The 18,880-nt window shown below is 56.1% G+C and overlaps 1 protein-coding gene across 1 annotated transcript in view; it reads left to right on the top strand.

Moving 5' to 3' along the window:
- ACSS1 (acyl-CoA synthetase short chain family member 1) overlaps positions 1-18,257 on the top strand; it is a 54,151-nt gene extending 35,894 nt beyond the window's left edge. Inside the window, exons 4-14 of the mRNA XM_051834478.2 lie at positions 882-1,057; positions 1,426-1,578; positions 5,777-5,924; positions 7,328-7,465; positions 10,451-10,543; positions 11,325-11,437; positions 11,622-11,748; positions 12,377-12,504; positions 12,650-12,713; positions 15,616-15,734; positions 16,692-18,257. Of these exons, the coding sequence (XP_051690438.1) occupies positions 882-1,057; positions 1,426-1,578; positions 5,777-5,924; positions 7,328-7,465; positions 10,451-10,543; positions 11,325-11,437; positions 11,622-11,748; positions 12,377-12,504; positions 12,650-12,713; positions 15,616-15,734; positions 16,692-16,871 (1,439 nt within the window). The 3' untranslated portion in view covers positions 16,872-18,257. The remainder of the gene's footprint in view (positions 1-881; positions 1,058-1,425; positions 1,579-5,776; positions 5,925-7,327; positions 7,466-10,450; positions 10,544-11,324; positions 11,438-11,621; positions 11,749-12,376; positions 12,505-12,649; positions 12,714-15,615; positions 15,735-16,691) is intronic.
- Positions 18,258-18,880: the final 623 nt, after the last annotated feature.

Here is an 18,880-nt window from a genome sequence, read left to right as displayed (position 1 = left end):
GTTGAACCATCCTTGCTTTCCTGAGGTCAATCCCATTTGGTCTGGGTGCTGAGTGCTGTGAATATGTTGCTAAATGCACTTTGCTAGCCTTGTGTTGAGGGTTTTTGCATCAGTGTGCATCGGGGTATTGGTCTATGGTTTTCTTTTCTTGTAGTATCCTTGCTGTGGCTTTGACATCAGGGTAAGTTGGAAGTAGCTCCTCCTCTTCATTTTTCTCTTTTCTTTAATTGTTTGAGAAGGACTGGTGTCAGTTGTTTAAATATTTGGTGGAATTCACCAGTGAAGCCATCAGGTCCTGGTCTTTTCCTTGCTGGGAGGTTACTGTTCCCCTTTTTGAAGATGCAGGAAACTGAGGCACAAAGATGTTAAGTGGCTTCCCCAGAGTCACAAAGCTGGTGAGAGAGCCAGGGTTTTTCCATCAGAGTTTTTGCTGTTGGTGTTACACTAGGCTGCTTGCCTCCTCTGCCTCTTACTCTGAGGCCATGGTTACCAAGTGTTTCTGTTAAGAATCCTTGAAACAAGCTGTGGCAGTCAGTCGACTGAAGCCTGTGGGGACTTAGTGACTGGGTGCTGGGGTGGCCCCCAGAGCCTCAGAACTCCTAACCAACCAGCGTGGAGGGTGGGGGCCAGGCCAGCGTGGAGGGTGGGGGCCAGGCCAGTGTGGAGGGTGAGGGCCAGGCCAGCATGGAGGGTAGGGGCCAGGCCAGCGTGGAGGGTGTCTGTCCTTCATCCCTACCCTCATACCCTCAGCCTCTACCTTGGTTGGCCGTGGGAACTCAGGTGTCCCTTGCATGAGCCCAAGCCTGGCTGGGTCCTCTGAGAGCAGGCTTGGAGGGGAGGGGAGGAGACTGGTCAGACAGGGTCTGTGTTGTCTCTGGCAGCCAAGTGCAAGGTGGTCATCACCTTCAACCAAGGACTCCGGGGAGGACGCGTGGTGGAGCTGAAGAAGATAGTGGACGAAGCCGTGAAGCAGTGCCCGACCATCCAGCATGTCCTGGTGGCTCACAGGACGGACAGCAAGGTTGACATGGGGCACCTGGATGTCCACCTAGAGCAGGTGGGTTTGAACCCGCTTTTTGTACAGCTTGAGGAAGAGAGTTTATTATTGGGTTGACTAGGTCTTGGGGGTTCTCAGTCTGGGCTCCCCGGAGGTCCCCAGGGTCCCCTCCCATGGTACCTGATGGGTTTATGTCTTGGATGGGAAGATAGTATTCAAATTCCACAAGCGTATGGGGACCCTTCATGCCGCAGGAATGATCGGACCCATCCTTTTATTCCATGTCTTCTCTGTAATGGAAGTGAACCTGGGGAGGTGGAAACCGTATCCCCGGTGCTGAGCAGCAGCTGGGCAGTGGTGTTGTCCGGGAGGTCAGGTGGAGGGAAGAGGATGCGGGCCCTGGACTGGCTGTTTCTTCCTCCTTGCAGGAAATGGCCAGTGAGGCCCCTGTGTGTGCCCCAGAGAGCATGGGCAGCGAGGACATGCTGTTCATGCTGTACACCTCCGGAAGCACCGGCATGCCCAAGGGGCTCGTGCACACGCAGGCCGGCTACCTGCTGTACGCTGCCCTGACGCACAAGGTAGGACGGTGGGCTGAGGGCAGGTGGCGCTGTGCTCCCTGGCTTGGCTCCATGAGCGGCTGGCCAGGGCTGTGTTTGGGGAGGGGACTCCCACTGCCCCCAGAATTCCGCCCACAGGGGTGTACAGCCAGCGCTTCCTCATAGCAGGTTCCTGAGCAGGGCCACTGTGAGCCTTGGCACTGAGGCCATGGAGCAGGTGCATGTGGGAGGAGTCCCTAGTCCTGAACCGAAGCTCACAGCTGCCCCACAGCCCCTCTGCCCACTTGCGGCCTGCAGAGAGGGGCCCCAGCCAGCTCTGACTTTCCAGCCAATGTTGCTGACCCAGGGGCTACGTTCCGTTGCCCTGGGCACAGGCACTTGTGATTCTGTGGACTTCTTACTCCATTAAAAAGGTCAAAAGTGTATTTTTTGCAGCTGTATTGCTGTAAAGTTGAGCTTGGGGCACCATCTGTGGCCTGGATTGTCTGTTGCAAAAGGCATACTCTGTGCCAGCTATGCCAGCAGAGAAGGAAGCAGACTGGCTTCGGGGGGCCTGGGAGTCCAGGCCCTGGGTTCAGGGCCCTGTGCTGTCCCAGGTGGTGGCATCTCCCCCTGCATTGGCCATCCTCAGCTTCGCAGACCAACTCCCACCCAGGCTTCTGTTCCTTAGCTGGGCTGAACAAAGGGGCAGAGAGAACCAGCAAAATCTCTGCTGAGTTGGGATCCAGGGCCCGACTCCGACGTGGTCACTGTGGTCTGGGGTGGGGTGGGCCAGTCTGAGACACGTGGGAGGTGAGCCCCTGGGAGAGTGAGGCAGGGTGGCTCCCCAGAGAGATGAAGTGGGAGCTGGTGTCCGTGCCTGTGCATAGCCTCTGAGTGGTGTCCACTCGCACGCACCCAGCACTTAAGATGTTGATGGTGAGGCAGGCATGATGCAGGGCCAGCCGAGCTGACTGTGAGCGGGGCTGGACCCAGTTACCACTGGTGCTGGTAACCTTGAGTGAGTCGTGACCCCTTCTAGACCTCTTAGTCTTCCCACTGGGGAAGCCCCATCCTTCCTTAGCTCCAGGTGGGGCTGGCTGTTGCTGAGATCAGTGGGTTGTGTGATGCGTCCATTCTCCTGGAAAGGCAAGGGTGTGTCTTCTCACCCACTTGGTGTTGAGGGCACCCTGCATGCCAGTGTGGTGCTCAGGCCATGGACTTTGGGGAGGCCTGAGGTGCAGCAGAAATCAGGCAGCAGTAAGACCTGCTGTGTTCTGGCTGTTCTTTCCTGTGAAAGTAACACAGAGGAAGAGGAGCGTTTGGGGTCAAAGTGTGGGCTCTCCCAACAAGGTGCCCCAGAAGTGGCTGGTTGAGCTTGTGCAGCTGTTTAAGCTCTGTCAGTCTCCGTGTCTGTAGCCGTGTGGTGGGCTTGGCAGTTCCATGCCAGGGGCTACCCTGCAGCTTAGGGGAGGGTGTGTACCAGGTACCTGGTACAGCGTCTTGTTGGTGCCCTGATCCCAGTCGCTGGGATCTTAGTGTGTGTGCTCATGTGCGTGTGTGTGTGTACCAGTGCCCATGTGTGTGCCGGTGCCCTTGTGTGTGCATGCGTGTGGGTGGGTGTGGATGCATCGGGTAAGCAGTCGTGTCTCATGAGCGTGTACATGTGTGTGTGCACGTGCAGGGGAGGGGCCTCTGTTGACTCCTTCAGGGAAAAGGACAGTTGGCTCTGAATGGGGTGCTGGGAATGGAAGTGGGGTCCGGGCACTGTGTGGCTGCCAGGCCCTTTGGAGGTTGGCCCCAGGCCCGGCTCTCACTCTCAGAACCGCAGAGTAGTCTATAGCTGCGTGATGGGCCTGGAAGTTTGGGTCCAGCTGGTATTACGGTCCTGCCAGCTCCTGCATGCTGCGGGGCTCTGGGATGTGGGTGCCCCGATTAGCCAGCAGAAAGCCAAGTTTACTCCTTCCTCCACCTCGAGCCACATCTGTGCTCACAGCCCCCCACACTGCCTGGGCACTCCTGGGGAGTCCATTTGCCTGTGTGCAGACACTGGGCATTGGAAGCCACTGCTGAAGATGTCAGATCAGTCACAGAAACCATCGCTATCAAAAGTGTGGTGTGATGAATTATCAGAAGGCAAAGGCCACTATACCATCAGCCTTGTAGAAGCCCCTTCTGCAGCCGTCTGACCATAACTCCCTCCTCTGTACTCTGACTTGTCACTGCCCTGTGTCTTCCTTTTTTTTTTTTTTAAGATTTTATTTATTTATTTGAGAGGTAGAATTATAGACAGAGGGAGAGACAGAGTGAAAGGTCTTCCATCCGCTGGTTCACTCTCCAAATGGCTTCAATGGCCAGAGCTGAGCAGATCTAAAGCCAGGAGCCAGGTGCTTCCTCCAGGTCTCCCATGCAGGTGCAGGGGCCCAAGCACTTGGGCCATCCTCTGCTGCCTTCCCAGGCCATAAGCAGAGAGCTGGGTCAGAAGAGGAGCAGCCCGAACAGGAACGCCCATATGGGGTCCTGGCGCTGTAGGCGGAGGCTTAGCCTATTAAGCCACAGCACCAGCCCCTCTGTCTTACTTTTTATAGTCTTGTTGCCCAAAAGTACAGCCCTGGACAGTAAAACTTAGTCTTTTTAAAACGAAAATTTTGGGGCCAGCATTATGGCTAAGCGGTTAAGCTGCTGCCTACGATGCCATCATCCCATATGGGTGCCTGGTTGGAGCCTTGCCTGTTCCACTTCCAATCCAGCTCCCTGCCAATGCGCCTGGGAAAGCAGCGGAAGATGGCCCAAGTGCCTAGGCCCCTGCACCCACGTGGAAGACCTGGATGAAGCTCCTGGCTCCTGGCTTCAGCTTGGCCTAGCCCTGGCTGTTGTGGCCATTTGGGGAGTGAACCGGCACATGGATGATCTCTACCTCTCTCTCTCTCTCTCTCCCTCTCTCTCTCTCTCTCTCTCTCTCTCTCTCTCTCTTCATCTTCCTTTCTTTCTGTAACTTTGCTTTTCCAATAAATAAGTACATCTTTTAAAAAAATAAAGTAAACTAGTCCGGCACTGCAGCTCACTAGGCTAATCCTCCGCCTTGCGGTGCCGGCACACCAGGTTCTAGTCCTGGTCGGGGCACCGGATTCTGTCCTGGTTGCCCCTCTTCCAGGCCAGCTCTCTGCTGTGGCCCGGGAGTGCAGTGGAGGATGGCCCAGGTCCTTGGGCCCTGCACCCCATGGGAGACCAGGAGGAAGCACCTGGCTCCTGGCTTCGGATCATTGCGGTGCGCCGGCTGCAGCACGCCGGCCACATCAGCCATTGGAGGGTGGACCAACGGCAAAGGAAGACCTTTCTCTCTGTCTCTCTCTCTCACTGTCCACTCTGCCTGTCAAAATAAATAAATAAATAAATAAATAAAAGAAAGAAAAAAAATAAAGTAAACTGAAAGTTTTTTATGTCTTTCAAGTCTTGTATGACCTGCGGGTTCTCCTTCATCCTTGGATTTCCTCAAACTTTGTTGTGGCTCCTGCCGTTTGTCCCTGGTGTGCTGGAATCCAGCTTGTGCCAGTGTCCCTCTGTCTGCTGTTTCCTGAACACAGCAGCTGGATTGCGAGATTGCGTCAGGCTGTGGGCAGAGCCTTTGACAAGAATGCCCGAGATGCAGGTGTTGCTCCTCCTTCACGCTCTTCAAACTGGTGATGCCTTTTCGGCTTTTCGTTTCTTAGTTTTTAAAGTATTTGGAAATCGTGGCATAGGGCAGAAAGGTGCTCGTGTCTTAACCACACCAAGATGGAAGTTTTGTCCCTGGGCACCAGGATCAGGACATGGGACATCTGCAGCTCTGGGAGGCTCTCGCGTGCCCCTCGCCGCTGTCCCCAGGGCACCCTGGGCTCGTGGGTCAGCTCTGTTAGACTTTGGGCTGCTCTGCAGGGGCTCACAAGACACAGCACCTGCGCTTACATCTGGCCTCTTGCGGTCCTGTCTGTGAGGCTCATGCTGTTGCTGTGTGCACCCACAGCACTGTCCTCCTGTCATGGTGCTGCTCACTCTTGCTGCCGCTGGTGGCCTGAGGAGCTGCATCGTAGGGCCAGAGACCCCTCAGCATGCACAGCCATATCCTTGTGATGGGTGGGAACACGGTGTGTGTGTGCGTGTGCATGTGACTGCATGTGTGTGTGCGTGTGTGATTGTGAGTGTATGTGTGTGTGTGTTGAGGGACAAGCTCCTGACGGCCCCCTCCCTCTCATTTCTGCAGCTCGTGTTTGACTACCAGCCAGGCGACGTCTTTGGCTGCGTGGCTGACATTGGCTGGATCACTGGACACAGCTACGTAGTGTACGGCCCACTCTGCAATGGAGCCACCAGCGTCCTTTTTGAGAGCACTCCAGTTTACCCTGATGCTGGTGAGGACACGGGACCTTGGGGGGTTGAGAAGGGGTTCACAGAGGGTGGAGGCTGGGATCCTTGTGGTCCTGGTGGCCAGATGCCAAGTGGACACCAGAGCTGCTGGCCATGAGCCCTGCCAGTGGCTGGGAACTGGGATTCATGCCTGTAGGAAGGTGAGACGAGTGATGGAAGGAAGGCTGATTTGGAGCCGGAAGGCATCTCAAGGCTCCGGCATGTCTATCTCTCTCACTTGAGCTGCCTTCCTTAGCATTGCCCCTCTCACCTCTATGGCCACCTGACCAGAGCCAGCCCTTTGTCAGAGCCCAGGCCAGCTGCCCGGCTCCCCAGCCCTGTCCGACCGCACTGTACATGGCCTGGACCTGCCTATGTCGGAGCGAGTTCACTCTGAGAGCATGGCCATGTCTCACTCTCTTGGGTGTCCTCCTCCCGCAAAGCGTGGTTCCCCAAACATCTGTTCTCAGCAACTGAGTCACAGTGGCTCTGTCCTGAGGCCCTTGTCCCAGAATTCCACCGCACAGCCTGCCACGTGCATTCGGAGTGGGGCTGGATGTGCTCCAGGGAGAAGGTGCGGGACAAAGCTGGAGATTCAGGATGTGGCTCAGGTGTGGTCTCAGGTGACCCCAGTCTCCAGGAGCTCAGGGTCCTGTGTGGAGGGAATGGTGGGGCTCTACGGGTTTACAGGAGTCAGGGGTGTGTGTGTGCTGGGTTTGTGGCCTTGCTCCTGGGGCGTTTGCCAAGTAACTTGGGGGAGCACCAGCCTTCCTTTTAGAAACCATCTTAAGTGCAGCTGGGCCCAAGTTCTATGTCATTGTGAAAAGTCACAGCTGGAGCAGGCTGTTTAGCCTAGTGGTCAAGATGTCAACATCCCACACTTGGGAGTCCCTGGGTTCGATTCCCGGCTCCAGCTCCTGACTCCAGCTTCCTACTGATGCAGACCCTGGGAGGCAGCAGTGATGGCTCAAGTGATGGAGCCCCTATATTTTGTGTGGGAGCCCCAGATTGAGTTCCTGGCCCCAGGCTGGTGTTATGGGCATGGAGGGCGTGAACCTATGAGTGGGAACTCTGACTCTGTCTCTTTTCTCTCTCTGCTTCTCAAATTAAAGATAGTCCTTTTTTTTTTTTTTTTTTTTTTTTTTTGAGAACTCACAGTGAGTTCATTCCTTTGAACTTATTCCTTTGAACTCATTCCCTGCTAGTTCACATGTGGACGCAGCTGTGCAAGACCCATGCACGCTGTTCCCATATGTGCCTGTGGCCTGGGAGTCCTGGCAGGAGTCGGCGGGGGTGGGGGAATGGGGGAAGGCTCTACGCCCAGCCCTGCACTCAGTGGCATGGGCTTGTCCCCACATAGGTTTCAAATAGCTGGCCCGCTGACCAACGTGTTTGGGCCTGTTTGCAGGTCGGTACTGGGAGACGGTGCAGAGGTTAAAGATAAATCAGTTCTACGGCGCCCCCACGGCCGTCCGGTTGTTGCTGAAACACGGCGACGCCTGGGTGAAGAAGTATGACCGCTCCTCGCTGCGCACACTGGGGTCAGGTGAGCGGCTGGGCCCCTGCCAGGAAGTGTGCTGGACTGTGTGGTTCCAAGAGAGAGGCAGGCAGCGGGTGGGCAGGTGTCTGGGTGGAGTGAGCGCTGGCTGAGTGCCAGCGCTGCGTGGGTGCCTCATTATAGCGGGAGACCCCCAAGGAGCCGGGTCAGAGGGTTCCCAGGTACAAGCACTTTTTTCTCTGTTGAAGCATAATGCCTAGTGAAATGCACAAAGCCAAGTGTTCAGCTTGAGCAACGCTTGCTTACGGGCCTACAAACAAGGGTGCTTGAAGGGACTAGCACTGTGGTGCAGTGGGTTAAGCCACCTCCTGCAGCGCCGGCATCCCATGTCAGAGTGCTGGTTTGAATCCTGGCTGCTCTACTTCCATCCATCTCCCTGCTAATGTGCTTAGGAAAGCAGCAGAAGATGGTCCAAGTGCTTGTACCCCTGCTACCCCCATGGGAACCTGGATGGAGTTCTGAGCTGTTGTGGCCAGTTGAGGGGAATGAACCAGTGGATGGAAGATCTCCGTCTCTCCCTTTCTCCTTGTCACTCTGCCTTTCAAATAAATAACAATAAATTAGAGCTGGCGCCATGGCTCAATAGGCTAATCCTCTGCCTTGCAGCGCCGGCACACCAGGTTCTAGTCCCGGTCGGGGCACCGGATTCTGTCCCGGTTGCCCCTCTTCCAGGCCAGCTCTCTGCTGTGGCCCGGGAGTGCAGTGGAGGATGGCCCAAGTGCTTGGGCCCTGCACCCCATGGGAGACCAGGAAAAGCACCTGGCTCCTGGCTCCTGCCTTCGGATAGGCGTGGTGCGCCGGCCGCAGCGCGGCGGCCGTGGCGGCCATTGGAGGGTGAACCAACGGCAAAGGAAGACCTTTCTCTCTGTCTCTCTCTCTCTCACTGTGCACTCTGCCTGTAAAAAAAAAAAAAAAAAAAAAATTAGAAAACAAAAGCCGGCCAGCGCTGCGGCTCAATAGGCTAATCCTCCACCTGCAGTGCGAGCACACCAGGTTCTAGTCCCAGTTGGGGTGCCGGATTCTGTCCCAGTTGCCCCTCTTCCAGGCCAGCTCTCTGCTGTGGCCAGGGAGTGCAGTGGAGGATGGCCCAAGTGCTTGGGCCCTGTACCCGCATGGGAGACCAGGAGAGGCACCTGGCTTCTGGCTTCGGATCAGGGTGGTGCGCCAGCCGCAGTGTGCCAGCCGCAGCGGCCATTGGAGGGTGAACCAACAGTAAAGGAAGACCTGTCTCTCTCTCTCTCACTGTCCACTCTGCCTGTCAAAAAAAAAAAAAAAGCCAAGAGTACTTTTAAAATTCACGGAAAAATGGAATTAAAAGTATGAGTTTACTTTGTTGCAAACTTTTTTTAAACTTGTGTAGTTTTCCATAATGTCCGTTTTCCATTATTATGAAAAATAGTTTCTGCACTGGTTTTCCAAGGGCACTTTTGGAAGCCACTGCTCAGATTAAGCTCTGGAGAGTCTCGGTCCTCAGCAGGCTCCCACCCTCTGGCAGGGATGGGACCATGGCGTGTGCTGCTTCCTGGCCCAGTGACGTGACTCCGTCGCATCCGTGTGTCGTGGGGCATCAGTGGTCTGCTTATTTCCAGTGCTGTGTGCAATCCCACTGCGTGAATGTACCACAGTTTACTTAGCCATTCTATGCCTGAGGGGCAGTGTTGGGGTTTCCAGAAGTTCTGAGCAGGGTTTCTGTGCCCATCTCGTAGGTGGGGATCCTGCACTCATGTCTGGAGAGTAAGTCTAGGCCAGGAGTCAGCTTTTTGGGTCATAAGTGAAACATATATGAAAAACATAAAGAAGGCATGATAAGCTATGCATGGATTCCCAGTTTTTTATATCAAAATAAATTTACCTTTCAAATTCATTTCTCCCAAACTTTTTGAAGTACCCATGTATATTTAGCTTTAGTAGAGTCTGCTCCAAACAGTTGTAGTTGTGTTTGATGTCTTCACTTTTAAACATTCAGCGAGATTTCATGGGGCCGGTGCTGTGGCACAGTGGGTTAAGCCACCATGTATGACTCTGGCATCCTATATGGGTGCTGGTTCGAGTCCCGGCTGCTCTGCTTTCGATCTAGCTCCCTGCTGATGACCTGGGAAAGCAGCAGGGGATGGCCCAAGTGCTTGGACTCCTGTACCCACATGGGGGACCTGGAAGAAACTCCTGGCTCCTGGCTTCTGCCTGGCCCAGTCCTGGCTGTTAGGGCCATTTGGGGAGTGAACCAGCAGATGAAAGATCCCTCTTTCTCTCTTTCTGTCTGTGTCTCTGCTTGTCTTTCTATAACTCTGACTTTCAAAATATATAAATACATCTTAAAAGAGAGATGTGCAAATTGCTCCTCCAAATTAATTACACAGCTACCATGTATGGAATACCTGTTTTCTACCAAATGCTTACTGACTTTTTTAATATATAATTTTTTTAAAGATTTATGTATTTATTTGAAAGGCAGAGTTACAGAGAGGCAGAGACAGAGAGAGAAGTCTTCCATCCACTTGTTCACTCCCCAGAGGGCTGCAACGGCCGGAGCTGTGCTGATCCGAAGCCAGGAGCCAGGATCCAGGAGCTTCTTCCAGGCCTCCCACATGGGTACAGGGGCTCAAGGACCTGGACCGTCTTTTACTGCTTTCCCAGGCCGTAGCAGAGAGCTGGATCGGAAGTGAAGCAGCTGGGACTTGAACTGGCGCCCATATGGGATGTCGGCACTGCAGGTGGTGGCTTCACCTCCTATGCCACAGCGCCAGCCCCTTCTTGCTGACTTTTAAATTTTGACCCTTTAATGGTGAAAACACTGTTGTGTAATCTATTTCTTTGATGACCACAAACATAGTGTATCTCATTGTTTTTTTGGGTCTCCTTGTACTACTGTCCTTTAAGGGAACTACATGCAGTTTTCCCCTTAAAGATCCATTTCTCTTTGGTTTCAGGCATATTTGAGATCTATTAATGTCTTCCTTTTGCATGTGGTTTCAGTTGGAGAGCCTATCAACAACGAGGCCTGGGAGTGGCTCCACAAAGTGGTGGGGGACAGCAGGTGTACGCTGGTGGACACCTGGTGGCAGACAGGTGAGAGCCCCCGGGAGGAGGAAGGGGAAGAGGAGTGGGCCTGGGGAAGCTGCAGGGGTAGTGTGGGGCTGGGGCTCTCAGAAGCGAGTGCCACTGAATAGACACTGAATTGCTTCAGTGCGGGGCTGTCAGATGAGAACGCTCAGAGCCGCCTGGCTGCTCTTTCCCACGGTGAGACCACGGGTGGTCACTTCTCTGAGCGTCTTTGAAATGGGATGATACCCCCAAGGCGGCCTATTGTGTCTGTGCACTTTTCTTTGGGGTGCCTTCTGGACACAGGTGCATCTGATGAAGGGGAGCTCTATTGTGGCAGGGACCATGAGCCCACATTTCTCTGAGTGGGAAGAGGAGTTTTTTTTTTTTTTTTTTTTTTTTGCCTGTGGGGTTTGGTTCTGGCCTGTCTCCTGGGATGGCCTGAAATGTCTGGGGACACGAGCCCAGTGCCGATGCTGCCACTGCCGCCATGGGGTAGCTCTCGGAGGTCTCGTGCGGGCACCCGTGTCTCACAGGACGTTTCCACGCAGGCTGCTAGAGGCTAGCACGTGAGCACGGGACTCGGGGGCCTCTCTTTGCATGGTTGGGTCTGTGTTGCACGGGCCCTGTCTGGCCCAGGAGCAGTTCTTTTCCTCCTCCACCTTCCTGTGTAAGTAGGCGGGCTCGGCCCCTTCCGCGGCGTGTCCCGTGCCCTCTGACGACAATGGCCCGGTCTTGGAGAAATGCACTGGCCAGTGCTGGGCTCAATCTCCTGTTTCTTCCTCCCCTCCCTGCCCCCACCCCACAGAGACTGGCGGTATCTGCATCGCACCGCGCCCCTCAGAAGAAGGGGCGGAGATCCTGCCCGGCATGGCCATGAGGCCCTTTTTCGGCATCCTCCCTGTTCTCATGGACGAGAAGGTGTGTGTGGGGGTGGGAGTGGTGGGAGGGGCTCCCGGGGACCGAGCTCCCTTGTCCACCCACCTCCTTCCTGGCTCCTCCCACCTCTGTTGCTCACCTGCCCAAGGTCTGGTATGGGCACCTGCTGTGGGGCAGGCATGTCACTCTCTCGCCCTTGTCCCACTCACATCTCTTGGGTCGGCAGGGCAACATCGTGGAGGGCGGTGACGTCTCCGGGGCCCTGTGCATCTCCCAGGCCTGGCCAGGCATGGCCAGGACCATCTATGGCGACCACGGCCGATTCGTGGATGCCTACTTCAGGGCGTTCCCAGGTGAGCCTCCTGCGGCCGTCCCGTGTGCCCAGAAAGCCATCCACGTCTCTGGCAGTCCAGGGCAGGGTGGCAGAGCTGGAGGGAACAGGCACTGTTCCCTGACTTTCCTTATCTCAGCTCCACTACGGGGCCCTGTGTGGGGCCCCCGGGTGTGAGGGTGGAGCCCCCTCTGAGAGCACAGCCCAGCCGGCCTGTGGCAGGCTTCCTGTTAGACCAAAGCAACTGCTTCAGAGAGCTGTCCCAAAGCCTGGACTCGCTTCTAGTTGGCGTTTTTTTGTTTTGTCCCCGGGTGCTGCGGGTCCCTGGTTGTCAGTTTAAAGGCAGGCCATCTTCTCTGCCTTGTTGGAAGTCACAGCTCTCAGTGTCACGCTTGTGAGTGCGAAGTCACCGTTTTCTGGAAGCTTCTCGAATATGCCGCTCACTTGTCTTCTGCTTGCAGGACATTTGCCATCAGTATTCTGGGACAGGGTCACACAGCGCCCCTGCGGCAGCACCTGCAATGGGGTTACGAGGAGGGCCAGCGGGCACCAGGGTGGGCGGGTGGAGCCAGCATGTGGGTTCCTCCATCCCTCGAGGAAGGTGGGGCCTGCTCCAGCATTCCTGGCGCTGAGTCCCTGGCTGTGTGCAGGCTACTACTTCACTGGAGACGGGGCCTACCGAACCGAGGGTGGCTACTACCAGATCACGGGGCGCATGGATGACGTCATCAACATCAGCGGCCACCGGCTGGGTACTGCCGAGATCGAGGATGCCATGGTGAGCTCAGCCCATGCCTTCCCTGTTGCTCCCGTGCCTCCGTGCAGGTGCCTTTGGGTGGTGGTGGGAGTTTGCGCCCTGAGCCACCTCCAGCTCCCCTGCTGTGCTGTGCTATAGTCTCCTGTTTCATTCTGCATCTGCACAGGCGGACCACCCCGCAGTGCCAGAAACTGCTGTCATTGGCTACCCCCATGACATCAAAGGAGAAGGTGAGTGGCCGCAGACCCCCGGGGAGATCAGGGTCTGCACAGGGCACACTGTTGGCCTGCCTCCTGCTCAAGTGGAGACTGTGGGCGAGGAAGCTGCGCAGCACGCGTGGTAGTCAGAGTTCCCAGATGCCCTGGCACCAGCACCCTTCAAGGATGCTCATCTGCATGGAGCCGTGATCTAGTTGGCTCCCGGCTGAGCCTGGGGGGGGGGGGCATGTCCTCCCCCAGGGGACACCGTGCACAATTACAGAGAGTTTGTAACAGAGCATCCGGCCACACACTGGCCTTCTCTGCTCACGGTTTGGGCACAGTGCCCGAGCCAGCGGCTCTGAGGCCTCCAGTCCTGCACATGGGGGAGGGGGCGCCCTTGGACTGGCCTTTGGTTTCTGTGGGATGCTTTTGAGGGAAATTTGATTTGCACTGCGCATCTGCATGCAAAACAGGACACAGTCTGTCTCCGACTCTGCTGGGTTTGCCACAGCCGGGTCTGCAGTGGGGCAAAAGCACAAACGGCGTAAAGCCAGAGCCAGAGCGGCCACACTGGCCTGGCCCAGGGTGACTCAGACACATATGGGCTCCATGCCAGGGCACTGCCAGGCAGACCAGCCTCTGCTATTGCGCCTGGTGGCCCGGGGCTGGGCGCCCTTCTCCCAGGGGTAGACATCTGTGTCAAAGCCCGTCCCAGACTTCTCCAGCCTCCTTTGCCATGCTCGGGTGCCACCGTTCTGTTCCTGTCGCAAACGCTGACTTCAGAGTGACCCGCTCTACAACGTGGAGTTTATTGAAGTGCTTTGGCAAACAGCATTTTCAGCCACCCTGACACGTGCTGATGATGCTGCTGTCCCTTCGTCAATGGGAGGCTGGGGTGGGGGAGGGGCTGTCATCCTGGGGAGGGGTGGGATGGGGATGAGAGTGTAGCCTGTGCCCCACCTGAGGGCTTCTCACACTGGCAGGGGTCTGGGTCCTGCTGCTGGGGCCCCTGCATTTCACAGCTCTGAGGTCTAGGTGTCCCTAGGGTTAGGGAGTCCAGCGTGTGAGCCCCATGCGCCCAGTGCTGCCACCCCAGGTGTAATCTACCTGTTCTTAGGGCTCTCTAGCCACTTGATGCACCCCAGAAAGGACACACAAGATCAAAGTAGGCAGATTGGAATGCAGATTAAACAAGATGTGCAGCGTGCTAGAGTCGCTGCCTGTCCCAGGCCAGCTTGACGCTCAGGGGGCTGTGCTGGGGTCGGCGCCTAGGCTTGCGGGCAGTGCTGGGGTCAGGGGTCTCTGCTATGAGCGCCTTTCAGTCTGCGCAGGGGTCTCGCAGACACGGAGTCCAGGCTGCAGGCACACCAGCAGCTCTGAGCAGCCCTTCCTGCCTCCTGAGCAAGCCTGGTATTGCCAGGCCCTGTAACGTCCATCTGGCAGCGGGGCGGAGCTTGTGTTATCAGGAGGCGGGTCACATGCCTTTTCCTGATTTCTAACAAACTGGAGTATCTCTGTCTTGTAATTAAGCTGTAACCCGTGAGCAGCTTCTGGCGGGCCCTGAAGCCACCTGTGAGCCCTGTTGTGTCTTTGTCCCCGCTCCCTCCGTGTTGCACTTGGACTGAGCAAGTCCATTTTGATTGGGACCCAGGTCCTGCCAGCCCTGGCACCTCTGGCCAGGCTCATGTCTCTTCCATGCCTCCCGATGTTGGGTCTTGCTGGCCACCTCCTACTCCTCACCAGCTCCTCTCCCCACACAGAGGGGCCCTCCCTCCACCTCTGCGCCCAGCACTCCACTCCAGACCCCTTTCCAGGCCCCTCTCAGCTACCAGGCTGACAAAACTGTGGCCCTCTCCTGCAAAGATCTCTTAACCTCACGAGGTGAGGGAAGCGGGGGTGCCACAGCCACGGCAGGTTCATCAACAGAGCTGGGATGGCTGCCCAGGTGGCTGCTGGATCTTGAGGGACCAGGTGGAGGTGGGGAATGGCTCTTCAGGCGGAGGCTCTTGGTCTGTGCAGATGGAAGCTTGTTTGGGAAACAGTTGTTCATTGACACCCCAGGCATGGTTCTGGGTGCTGGGGACACGGAGCACGTGGGAGAGACGGGGAGAGGAGGGGGCATGGGTGACAGAGCATGGGTGAGGAGACCCCTCAGTGCCTGCGGCGAGGTGTGCCGGGGAAGAACGAGTTAGGGCAGCGGGAACCGGTGCAGGAGTAAACAGACAAATGAAAGTCAGGAGGGCTGACATAAATAGAAAGCTTGTGCGTGAGGGAAAGGCACGTGGCAGGTCGGAGGGGAAGGACATGCTGAGGGTAGGAACAGCACTGGCGCAAGAGGTCATCACCCAGAGGACAAGGAAATTAGATCCCATGCTGCAGTAGGACCCACCAGGGCTGGTTTTTGTGCCAGGAAACCAGCCAGCGCAAGTCTGCTCTGCACCTGCAGCCCCCTTCCCCCAGGGGGCGCTGAGTAGTACTTGCCATGCAGCTGGTGCAGCTGAGAGTACAATCTTCATTCATTTAACCTTAACACAGCCCCGGTTGCCAGCGGCCACGGCGTTGCCCCTGCTGAGGCCAGGGCCCGCCGGCTCTGTGTGCACGCTCAGGCACCGTCTCATGTAAGCTCCCGTCAGCCGTGTCAGGGCTTCTTGCACAGGTGAGGAATCAGCTCGAGCTGGGGGTCCCAGGCCACCCCAGCAGCCTCCAAGTGGTGCCAAGCACTGCACACACACACACCACAAGCTGTTCCCATTGCTGCCATGCAGCATGAAACCGACCCTGCGTCTTTAGGGCAAAAGGGAAAGACAGCAGCTGCCCCAGTGCCACCCATGTGCCCTTTTTGGCCTTCTCTGGTGGCTTGTATAAAACCCTGAGCCCTGGGAGGTATTTGGTGATCTAACTAACGCAGCCGGAACCTCCGCTTTCCCTCCAGCCGCGTTTGCCTTCGTCGTGATGAAAGATGACAGCGGTGACACAGATGTGGTAGTGAATGAGCTCAAGTCGGCCGTGGCCACGAAAATCGCCAAATACGCCGTACCCGATCACATTCTGGTGAGGGGCCCCCGCCTCAGCTTGGGCAGCTGGGATGGCAGCTACTCTTCTGAAGAGCGCACACTCACCCGCCCAGGCTCTCGCATGACCTGTGAACTTCCCAGCCAACATCAGAATGGCTGCTGGGGTTTCCCTGGGTGGTGAGGGAGGAGCTGTGGCTTCCAGGGTTCACACATGTCCTGTTTAGGAGACAGTTTTGGGCAGGGTGAGATGCTCTTGTGCTTTGGCAGAGGGCTGGTTACGGGAATAGGGATTGTCAGTAGAGAGACATGGAAAGTACCGGAGTTCTCCAGCCCCGTACACGGCTTCTGGTGTCTGCGAGGGTAAACCTTCAGACACCCAACCCCGGGGCAGTGAGTTCCAGGACAAGAACTGGACCACCTGTAGCTTTTCCATTCCTTCCTTGATTAATGTCTCCTCCCCTCCCAGTGGCTTCAGGGTTTGGAGGCGGTGGTTGTCTGGGAAGGAAGGGATGGAGTTTCACTTGGCATTGTAAGAGTGCACACCAGCAGCCTTGTGGCTGGAGATTTTAGCTGCATGGAACCCTTATGTGGCTATTTCTGCATTGCCATCTGCGTGGAATGGTCGCTGGTGGTTCGAAAATGCTGAATGTCAAATGTGCAGATGCCCAGTAAGACAAAGTATATCTCTAGCTCTTACACTTCTTGTGTAAGACAAAGCGGGCAGGTCCCAGGCCAGGGGTTGGAGAGGAGGCACCCTGCAGGTCCGTTGCTTTGTTGCTGCCTGAGCCAGCAGGTGTCAGTATGAGGTGCAGTGGCAGGTGCAGGTCCCCCCATCCCCCGCCGGGGGTGGGGGTGGGGAAGCTTCTACAAAGCCCGCCTCACTGCGGATCCTGCCTTGGGGCTGATTTCAGCCTTAGACTTGCCCCCCTCCCCCATACCGGTGCGGGAGCCCAGGCAGCACGCCTCACTCCAGCGCCACCCCTGTTCTTGCCAGGTGGTGAAACGGCTCCCCAAGACACGCTCTGGAAAAGTCATGCGGCGACTGCTGAGGAAGATCGTCACGGGCACGGTGCAGGATCTGGGGGACACCACCACCCTGGAGGATCCCGGCGTCATCATGGAGATCATGAGCACCTACCAGAAATACAAAGAGAGGCAGGCGGCCGCCAAGTGAGACAGTGCACCTCGGCCGCCGGGCCACGGCCGAACCTGAGCCCCTCCCTGCCCTGACGCGGCTCCACCTGTCCCAGCCCGTAGCCCACTCCACCCTAATGTGAAACCCAGCTGAGGCCCCTTTCTTCCTGCTGAGGGGCTCACAGCAGCGAGGCCCCTGGAGGGGCACTGTCAGACTTGAGTAGGCTTTGTCCCCTGGTCCGCATTTAGTTTCTCGGAGGGAAGGTTTCTCAGCCCTCTCTGTCCCGTGCCCTCTCGGGGCAGAGGAAGCCTGGTTAAAGCGTGTCTGCTCACACAGCTTAGAACAGAAGCAACCATGTTCTCACCGGCTCTTTTCAGATGTGCAAGGCAGAGACTCATTTTTTATATTGTATATGTTAGGAGAATGGTGTGGAGGCACTCACGTGTAATGTGTGGATTTGCCTGTGCACGCTCATCGTGACACCACGTGACAGAAATCCCCCTGCTTTGCCCCCCCCATCACTGGTGGGGCAGTTCCGTGAGCGTCAGAGTGCACGTCCAGTTAGGGGTTAGCACGTTCAGAAATCCGAGTTGGAGATGTTTGCTGCCCTGAGAACCTCTGAGCCTGCTGCCTGCTGTGTGCCTATGGGCAGTGGGGGGCGGGGGTGTCTCCCAGTTCACCTTGTAATGGGACTCGCCCCTAATGGCTGGTGCACCTGCTCACCTTCAGATGTACCCCCTGGTCATATTGTGTGTCTCTAAGCTGTGAGTGGAGAGAGTTTTCTCTCCCCTGGATGCCCTGTGGCAGGAGGTGAGCATGCTCCAACTCAGCAGGGTCACTCAGGGAAGATTCCAGAGCCTTGTGAGAGCACTCCGCAGGTTGGACGTGGGCCCCTGTGAACCCTGCCTGCCGTCCTCCTGTGGTCGCAGCTCTGAATCGAGTCTCTCCCTTTCTCTCTCTTCCTTTTGATGTGCCTTAAGTCCTCTGAACATGAGCACAATTATGGAAATCTTGAGGTCCCTAAGTGCCTACAGTGGTGACAGGTGGAGGTAGCCCCATGAGCTGGGTCCTAGAGGGCAGGGAAAGTCCCCCCCCCTTAACTGTGCCCCATAGCGCCTTACGGCTGGGTAGGTGTTCACGGGGTATCTGGGGTGCTAAACACCTACCACAGCTGTGCTGGCCTCTTAGGTAAACAAGTGAGTGGGCCTGGGACAACCAAGTGTGGCACTGGCTGTACAACGCACACGTACTGAGCTGTGGTCTCATTAGCATTAGCCACAAAGAGCCATGCACCAGGCTTGGTAGACTGGTTGTGGTGCTATTTATGAAATGGCTTCAGTTCCACATTGCTGACAGAAATGTAGACAGCAGTGCAGGTCTGAGAGTGGCCTGTAGAGGAGTTCAAATAAAGCTTTATTTTATTCACCCTCTGTGTCTGCTGGTGCTTTTTCTTGGAGCTGTTCCCTTTTATTTTGTGTTTTTTTAAAGAAACAGACAGACACACAGAGTGAGATCCATCTGTTGGTTTAGTCCCCAGAATGTCTACCATGGGCCAAGCCAAAGCCAAGAGCCAGAAACTCAATCCAGGTCTCCTAGGTGGTTAACAGGAACCCGATTACTTGAGCCATCAGCACTGCCACTTGAGTAAGCAGGAAGCTGGAAACAGTATCTGGAGCTAGGAATTGAACCCCGGTGCTCCAATATGGAATGTGGACATCTTAACCAATGTCTTTATTGCTAGGCTAAGCACACATCCTGCTGCCGTCCTTTTCGCTGTAAGAGACCCAGTCACTCAGAAGAGAACGCTTAAACAGAACCCACTTATTTTATTTTTTGAAGATTCATTTATTTATTTGATAGGCAGAGTTATAGAGAGGGGGATATCTTCCACCCGTTGGTTCACTCCCCAAATGGCTGCAACAGCCAGGCCCGGACCAGACTGAAGCCAGAGGCCTAGAACTCCCCATCTGGGTCCCCCACATGGGTAGCAAGGGCCCAAGCACTTGGGCCATCTGCTGCTTTCCAAGGCCATTATCAGGGAGCTGGAT

The sequence above is a fragment of the Oryctolagus cuniculus genome, chromosome 11, assembly GCF_964237555.1.
Source record: "Oryctolagus cuniculus chromosome 11, mOryCun1.1, whole genome shotgun sequence".
NCBI classification, from domain to species: Eukaryota; Metazoa; Chordata; class Mammalia; order Lagomorpha; family Leporidae; genus Oryctolagus; species Oryctolagus cuniculus.
Note: the sequence above shows the minus strand (reverse complement) of the source record. Positions and strands in the feature narration are given on the sequence as shown.